At 42.9% G+C, this 9,131-nt stretch overlaps 1 protein-coding gene across 2 annotated transcripts in view; it reads right to left on the bottom strand.

Annotated features, from left to right (window-relative positions):
* Nucleotides 1-6,289: 6,289 nt before the first annotated feature.
* Nucleotides 6,290-9,131, bottom strand: part of LOC120938104 (zona pellucida sperm-binding protein 4-like) — a 30,158-nt gene continuing 27,316 nt past the window's right edge. For both annotated transcript variants that reach the window (XM_040351817.1, XM_040351816.1), the window contains exons 6-12: nucleotides 8,427-8,524; nucleotides 8,221-8,351; nucleotides 7,146-7,335; nucleotides 6,915-7,065; nucleotides 6,759-6,837; nucleotides 6,547-6,645; nucleotides 6,290-6,457 (exon numbers count right to left, since the gene is read on the bottom strand). In XM_040351817.1, coding sequence (XP_040207751.1) covers nucleotides 6,312-6,457; nucleotides 6,547-6,645; nucleotides 6,759-6,837; nucleotides 6,915-7,065; nucleotides 7,146-7,335; nucleotides 8,221-8,351; nucleotides 8,427-8,524 — 894 coding nt within the window. In that variant the 3' untranslated portion in view covers nucleotides 6,290-6,311. The remainder of the gene's footprint in view (nucleotides 6,458-6,546; nucleotides 6,646-6,758; nucleotides 6,838-6,914; nucleotides 7,066-7,145; nucleotides 7,336-8,220; nucleotides 8,352-8,426; nucleotides 8,525-9,131) is intronic.

Below are 9,131 nucleotides of genomic sequence, written 5' to 3'. Positions count from 1 at the left end.
GGTTCAAACTCGGCGCGGGTATCGGCGTATATCGCACACCCACGATTTTGCCATGATTTCCAGGGCAAAAAAGTGCGCGGTATACGACGATAAATACGGTAATACCCGTTGTTTTTTTGGGGGGTAAAATCTAAAAGATGATGTTACTTCGAATAGATACTTAACATGTCACACTCGTGGAATGGCAACAAATTATGACACTTAAAAATCTCTATAGGTGACACTTTATACGCCTTTACATTTTACCAGTTTAGAGTTACACAGGAGGTCTGATGATAGAATTATCACTCTCACTATAATGTTTGTGGCGATATCTCACATGTGTGGTCTGAATGATGTTTATGTGTGTGTGACCTACGTATTCACCTTTGCTTTAAATGCAGCACCGTGGTGTAGTGGTTAGCACTTCCACCTAGCAACAGAAGGATTGCTGGTTTGAATCCCGACCACAACACTCCCTGCCTGGACTTTGCATGTTCTCCCTGGGCAGGGCCGAGTCCTATGGGAACGCCATTCCTGTTAGCAGCAACATCCTGCAGGGCTGACTGCGCATGTTGCGTTCTGAAGCCTGCAAAGATTGCACATTCTTAATGGAAGGCAGTAACACTCGGGTCACGGTGGCCACGGCACCTCATCACAGCAGAGAGGAGGACACCGATGTGAGGGGGCATAGAAGGACATCACTGTGGGGGGGGGGGGGGAAGGGGGCAGAGAAGGGCATTACTGGGGGAGTGAAGGGGGCAAAAGAAAACATTACTTGTGGGAATGGTAAAGGGGGCACAGGTGGATATTACTGGAGGGGTGAAGGGGGCAAAGAAGGGCATTATTGGGGGGGTAAAGGGGAAAATAAGGGCATTATTGGGTGGGTGAAGGGGGGCAAAGGAGGATATTACTGGGGGGAGGGGTGAAGGGGGCAGAGGTGGACAATACTGGGGGGTGAAGGGGGCAGAGGAGGACATCACTAGGGGGGGTGAAGGGGGGCAGAGTTGGACATTACTCTGGGGGAGGTTAAGGGGGCAGAGGAGGACATTACTTGGGGAGTGAAGGGGGGTAAAGGGGGCAAAGATTTATATTACTGGGGGCAGTGAAGGGAAGAAAAGGAGGACATTATTGTGGTGGGGAGGGGGCAGAGTTGGACATTACCGTGGGGGTTGGAGGTTAAGGGGGCAGAGAAGGGCATTACTGGGGGGTGAAGGGGGCAAAGGAGGACATTACTGGGGGGTAAAGGGGCAAAGAAGGGCATTATAGGGGGTTGAAGGGGGGCAAATGAGGACATTACTGGGGGAGGAGTAAAGGGGGCAGGGGGGATATTACTGGGGGGGGTGAAGGGGGGCAGAGTTGGACATAGTTGGAAAAAGATTTATATTACTGGGGGCAGTGAAGGGGAGAAAAGGAGGACATTATTGGGGGGGGGAGGGGGCAGAGTTGGACATTACTGTGGGGGTTGGAGGTCAAGGGGGAAGAGGAGGACATTACTAGGGGAGTGAAGGGGCAGAGATGGATATTACTGGGGGGGGGGGGGTGAAGAGGGGAAAAGGAGGACATTATTGTGGGGGGCTGAAGGGGGCAGAGTTGGACATTTCTGTGGGGGGTGGGAGGTTAAGGGGGCAGAGGAGGACATTACTAGGGGGTGAAGGGGGCAGAGGTGGATATTACTGTGGGGGGGGAGTGAAGGGGGCATAGAAGGGCATTACTGGGGGGGTTGAAGGGGGCAAAGGAGGACATTACTGGGGGGAGGGGTAAAGGGGGCAGAGGTGGATATTAATGGTGGGGTGAAGGGGGCAGAGGTGGGCAGTGCTGTGGGGGCAGGGCTCAAGTCCTGCAGGAACACATGGGAACACACTTTTTCTTTTTTTGAGGTGGGGGGGTCTTAGGTGAGTTCTCACACTTTTTTCCCAGGACTAGACCCCCTGCCTGCGTGGGTTTCCTCCCACACTCCAAAGACATGCTGGGAGGTTAATTGGCTCTCCTGTCTAAATTGGCCCCAGTATGTGTATGGATGTGAGTTAGGGGACATTAGATTGTGAGCTCCTTGAGGGCGGGGACTGATGTGAATGTACAATGTATATGTGAAAGTGCTACATAAGTACCTAAAATAAATAAATGTGCTTTAAATGTTTACTTGCCTACCGGGCACTTACACCCCCTTCCTGCCCAGGCCAATTTTCCAGCTTTCAGCGCTCTCACACTTTGAATGACAATTGCGCAGTCATGTAACACTGTATCCAAACAAATTCTTTGTCATTTTCTTCACACAAATAGAGCTTTCTTTTGGTGGTATTTAATCACTTCTACGTTTTTTTAAAAAAAAAAGACCACAAATTTTAAAAAAAAATATGTTTTTTTCTTAGTTTGTCAGTAAGTTTTGAAACCAAATAATTTTGCGCCTTCACTGATGTGCACTGATGAGGCGGCACTGATAGGCTGAACTGGTGGGCATTGATAAGGCAGCACTTATAGGCACTGGTGGGCACTGATTGACAGCAGTGATGGGCGGCACTGATAGCCAGCACTGACATTGCTAATCGGCACTGATTGTTGCCACTGGTGGGCACTGATTGGTGACTACATTGCTATACTGTAATCAGTGCCCTTATGACATTCCTAGATGTCCCCCTGCGTGGCGATGCTGCTGAACCGCTCTCCTCACCACACTCTGGCAGTGTGAGGTGAGGAGAGCCAATTACCGGCATCTCTGTGTTAACATGTGAACGGCTGTGATTGGACACAGCCAATCACATGGTTAAAGAGCCGCGGACACATCTCCTTACAGAGATCGGGGTCGTGCCGTGTCCTAGCAACACGGCACGCCCCGTGGGTGTGCGAGAGACAGCGTCCCAGAAGGAGCGCCGCACCGCCATCATATTATGGAGGGCAGGTGGCAACTAGTTAAAAAAATGTATTCCTGGTCCTATCTCACGTCATCACACAATGGGTTAACACCTCCTCTGGTCAAGTCCTGCCAATATCATTACGCTACTCCATGTCTCTGCAACAGATTGTATTTTTCTAATGAAATGTGAGTGTTCCTTTTTAATTTTTTTACATCAAATACAATTTTCAAAACAATATCACACTATGTGGAACCTTTCTTTAATTTTTGGTTGCATCGTGCGGATATAGTTCTTTCCTCTGTGTGAATTCCAACCGCATGTTTCACTGGTATTTGCTGAGGACCCGTGCTGGTTTTATCCAGATCTGCAGCGACCTGGATCTTTACTTTAAACGGTGAATGTCATCATAAGCCTGCATGACTTAAGAGGTGTATGCCCCTTTAAGTCCCTCCGTCTCCGGTAAGCCTTCATACAACCAGTGGTGGTTCCCCTGGCAAGTTTCTATATTTTCCATTGATGCCTCTCCTTCCAGTGATGCTCATCCACTGTTACTGTGCATTGGGACTGTTGGATTCAATTCTCTTAACATTGGTGGACATTTAAGAACATTTTTGATCACTTTTATACTTCATTATTCGGGAGGACTCCATTGCCACCTCATTTGTATATACAAACGTGTGACATTCCAGCTACGTGCAAGTGCAATAAATCGTTTTACTTATTCAAAACGAGATTACGCTTTGTGGCCACTTTCCTTTTTTATCTCTTCATAACATTGATACTTTGAGAAACAAGTTCTAGGAACCAGTTTCCATCATATGCTTTGCTGCATTCGCACCATCGTTCATCGGAGGTCATGGTGTCCATATAATCACGATCCTTGCATTTGCTACTGTTGGGTTTATTCCATACAAGCCTGTTTGGACTTTCGGAGACATATGTCCCGGTAAGCTCACACTTCTACCGGTGGCAGGACAATACATTTCACGGAAAAAGTCACGAATTTATGTTTTGGAAATCTTTTTTCCTCCATCTATTCACTTGGAATATATATATATATATATATATATATACATACATACATACATACATACACACACACACACTTTGATACATGATATATTTAGTTTATTATTGAGTCAACACTCAGTTGTTATACATTTGCACCATTTATTGATTCTTTATTGTTAAGATTCACATTATATACGCGCTACACATATACTTCATTGTTTTATTTTAATAAAAACCGTGTTATCACTTGGTCACATAAGTTATTTTATCACTTTCAAGATATACAGGAGCGCTGCACTTTTGTATGTATATCATTTGCTAATTGTCTTTATTCTGAGGTACAGCGAGCACAGTATATAACTTTTTGATTACGCCTCTGGAACTCACTAGGCACTGAGATATTGCGATTAGACATTTACACTGCCAAAATGTGTTCAATTTTGCAAATCCAAAATTTTCAATTTGAGTTTGTGAGTTTTTGGAATTTTTTCCCCGAAAATGCAAAAAAATAAAAAATTGAAATAGGCTTACATTAAATTGGAATTTCTTTTCAAATTTGGCAAATAATGTAACAAATACAAGTTATCCGAAATAAAGAATGCAGCATCTAAGCAAAATAAAGTTTGTAGACTGTTATGTTCCATGTTTAGATGCGACATTCATTACTTTTAATTTACACATTTTTTCCCAAAATTAGTTACGCTCACCGACAGCCAAATTTGAACTGAAACTCCAATCTTATTTTTGAAGAACTAAATTTCCAAAATACTAAAATTCATATTACATGGAAGCTGGAGCAGCAACATCACAGCAAGCTTCTTGCAGCCCTACTGTCTACCCAATAGGTTTGTTCCTATATACAGTTAAGATGTGGTGCCCCCCCCCCCCACATTCTTGAAACCTCTAGTCAGTCCAAGTTGTTAAGACAAATCAAGATGGGGGGGGGGTATTCTACAGTTTATAGGACGGGCCAACACTGGAACACTGTTGTTGAAAAAAAAAAAAAATTTACGTAAAATTCTAAGTCTAAATACCAATAGTTTTCCAATTTCAGAAGATAATAGAATACAACACACAGTTCATAATAGATTTTATTTGAATTTGGGGGGGGGGGAAGTTCTATTCAATTGCCCCCCCCCCTCATTTATTTAATTTTAAGTGAATTTATTCCATTTGAAATATGTTTTATTTGTTTCTCTATACCAGTTTTCTATTTCAAGAGATTTTTATTCCAAAGTATAGAAAAAAAAAAATAACATTTCCCAAAATTCAATTTTATTCTATTATGTATTTTGTTTTAAAATGATTTTTCCATGTTATGCTAAATGGATTATATGCCAGTTAATTGAGATTATATAGAAAAATGTATATAATATGTATGATATATATATATATATATATATATATATATATATATATATAATCACACACACACACTTTAAAAAAACAGAATAGAAATAGAACCATCTTCTGAAATTCAAACAGAACATAACCATTTCCCAAAATTGACTTTGAATATAAACATCTTCTGATAATTAAAGAAATGATTTTTCCCAAAAGTTTAATATAATCAGTTTGACTAGGAAGACTTACATTTTTCCATTCAAATTGTATTTGAAGTTTGGAAATGGTTTATAATTTAGAATATTCTGTTTTTATTTTCTATCCCATTTTGTTTACAAAACTATATTTTATTTCTTTTCCATTCTATTCGAAAAAAAAAAAAATCCAAACTCAAATTCCATCTGAATTTGTTATCTTCAATTTGTTTAAATTCAGAATGAAACACACGTCTAGCAATCTGAGTGCAGCAAGAGACAGTTGACATGACACACCCCAATGGGAAATTTGGTGCTTGCTGAGACATAACGGTTCAGCCTTCCAGTAACTAATAAAGCCATTAGAAATATGAGGCTAGGTTTGAGGAAGCCCAGAATGGACAAAAGCAAATTTTAAGTGTCTGAAGACAGGAGATGAGCCGAGCCAAAGTTTTGGCTAGAAGTAGTGTGCCTGTCAGTCACTGGCAGTCTATTGGAGATAGTTCTAATAGGAACACAACACTTGTACATTGAGTAATAGATACAAAGTCTATAGACCCTCCTGCTTTCACAACCCTTATAGGCAAAAGGAAAAGCATGGTTGAGTCCCCCAGTTAACTCACAAGATGAACAAATTTCCAGTGGTATCACCAACTGTTTAACAAATCCTTTTACAGCAAAAAAAAAGCTGCTTGAGAGCAACTTTATGCACTCGGGCTCATCACATAATTGGCCATAAATAGAAATTGGGCTAGGAGAACTTTTACTTGCTAGCTCAGCCATTAAGGATAACCTGTTCTGTATTTTTGGGTGGAAGCCATTTTTGACCAGCTTCAATTTCAGGCAACAAAGCAGATTTTTTATTTTACACATTTCTGGAACCATGTTGAGAATAAAGCTAGGAGACAGATTTAGAAAAAGAGTTTATTTAAACATTTGCAGTTTTCAGGTTACATGTTTGACTCCTGCGGTACATCCACAAGCCTAGAACAGCAACAGCCACAGACCCAACAACCCCAGCAGTTGCTAGCGCTCTAGCCAGGTCCAATGTGGAGTAGTCTGATGGATCAGTACCTAGTAGGGAAGAAAAAGATTTTAGACTCGAATCTCAACTGAACCCCACCAGGCCTCCCCCTCCTTTTTTTACCTCCATTAAAGATTACCTTCCAGTTTTAGGATTTCTTCATTATCCACAGAAACAAATGCAACAGGTCCTTGAGAAGTCACCGTGTTCTTCAGAGACTGAAGTTCAGCCATTCGCCCTAAAAATTAAGATAAATTTAAATTCCATAGTAGATGCTCTTTAAAATAAAGTTCCCCATTTACAGAGTTGTGAAAAACCCAAGATTCTGCCACCTGAATAAAAAAGACTCACTTCTCCTTTGACCACAAGAAACCACACAGCTGTCCCTGGCAGATGGAACACAAACAGAAGCACTGCAGTGGAAGTATACCTGAAGACAAGTTTATACACAATTAAGTCACAGCAAAGCATTAGATAAAATACATACAAGACATTGTATTCATTTACCAGTCCTTCAAGGGCAAGTTGGGTGGTGGAGTCCACAAATGTGAAGGTGCTGACCAAAAAGCGCTGGTAGTAGCTTGGTATAGGTACAGCCTGTGAAGGAGCTCCGACAGGAATCAACTGGCTCAAGTAGTTGTCTACATTAAAAGGGCAGCTGAAAAAACAAAAATTGGAGAATTGAGATCTGCACAAGGTAGACGGGATAACTTCCATTCTACAGATTCCATTACTCACCTGTCAAACAAGATGGGCCATTGAGGAAGGGGCATAGGATCTGCAGAGTTGGTAGCCCAGCAGTCATTCAAGACAAGGACCAGGTTTGGATCTGTTCTGCCGATGAGGCGAACCTCCAGGTAGACTGGGTCTCTGAGCACTTTGACCACAGGGTACTGGACATCGGTGTAGTATGAGGCATAGTCGAAATCTGCATTACAAAAGACCATTACAAATGCAGGGCAACAACTTAATGGCTGGGTTCAGGGACCCTGGAAAGGACATGCCTTTTACTTGACATAAAAGGAAACTCAAACACCTCTTAACCCCCGGGAAAGAGACTTATGTAAAACCCAAGTCAAAAACAGTTGAATGGGAGACAATGAATGTGACGACTTCAGCGATACCTGGCCCCACAAGCATGAAATCTGCCAGAGTAAATTTTAAGATATTTAGGACAGAAGGCCTGTTACCATGCAAGCATCAGATAACAACCATCTGCTTGCTTTGAGATGGCCATTTCCGCACCCTTTTGACATGAAGATGCCACAACGTTGACCTCTAAACAAGCCATACAACTTAAGTGTCATGTCCATGGCATTCTGATGCAGACAAGAAGGTTCAGGGCCAAGCTTTCCAACAGCACACCTCTTGTGTTCTCTTGGCAGTTGCATGGCTGGATACAAGATACCTGGTACTCTTTGGGATGAGGTCCAGCCACAAACACCATCCATAACCCTAGCTTCAGTGGTTCATTGACTGCAAGTTGCACCTTCTGCCAATTCAGGAGCATATGGAAGCTCATGGGACAGATGACAGGTTCTCTAAAAAAGTATGTTTTGAGCGGTCAGTAGACTAGCATGGCCTTTTATACAAGTTTCAATTGTAGAGGTAGCTGGACTGTAATGCCCCGTACACACGATCGTTTTTCCCGTTGGAAAAAGTCAGGCGAGAGCTTTGTTGGGAATCCAACCGCGTGTACGCTCCATCTGACTTCTGTAGTACTGTGCCCTCTAAATCATTTAGATTACCAATGGGCATTAGACTAGTGGAAGCATGTTGGCTTACTTCTAGCAAGCTGAAGTCTTATTCTCACCTTGTGCAATCCTCATCTCCAGCTCAAGAGGACCAGATGTACTGACAGGAAGAGGTGGTGGCAAAGTGTTGACTGTAAAACTCAGCAGGGGCACAATACCAGTTTGAATGAAGCTGCACTGCACAGTCACCCTAAACAAACAGTACAGTATTAGATAGTTCTCACCCCCCCCCCCATATGAGTAATCCTGCTGTAGTACATCTTACCTCATTGTACTGTCCCTAGTAATAGAAGATCCTTGCCATGTCTGGATTTGTCTACCAGCTTCAATAGTAGCTTCATAGTTCATTGGACCATTGGGCACCTGGGTGAAACATAAGTCGATTCCAACAAGTCATAGGCAGTCAGTCAATGACCTTTTAGAAGCAGTACTACCCACCATAAGACTTCAACTTTCTGTATCACATTCACTTATTAAAATACAAAAGGGTGTCTTTCTTTACACCACAAGAAACCTATGAAGAGTGTCTGTCAGGCCAGGTACACACGATAGGATTTATCCGCGGATACGGTCCGCCGGACCGTATCCGCGGATAAATCCTCTGCGGATTTTAATCCGATGGAGTGTACACACCATCGGATTAAAATTGAATTCCCACCGCGGTGACGTGTCGCGCCGTCGCCGCGATGATGACGCGGCGCTGCTGTCATATAAGGATATCCACACATGCGTCGAATCATTACGACGCATGCGAGGGATGGGTTCGGACGGATCGATCCGGTGAGTCTGTACAGACCACCGGATCGATCCGCTGGTTCCGATTCCAGCGGATAGATTTGTAGACATGTCTACAAATTTTTATCTGCTGGAACGTACACACCAGGGGATCTATCCGCTGAAACCGATCCGCTGAGATTTTTCAGCGGATGGATCCTCGTGTGCACGGGGCCTTAAACATGTTTAAGATAAG

The sequence above is a fragment of the Rana temporaria genome, chromosome 4 (assembly GCF_905171775.1).
Source record: "Rana temporaria chromosome 4, aRanTem1.1, whole genome shotgun sequence".
NCBI classification, from domain to species: Eukaryota; Metazoa; Chordata; class Amphibia; order Anura; family Ranidae; genus Rana; species Rana temporaria.
The sequence above is the reverse complement of the archived record's forward strand: the minus strand, read 5'-3'. Positions and strand labels throughout refer to the sequence as shown.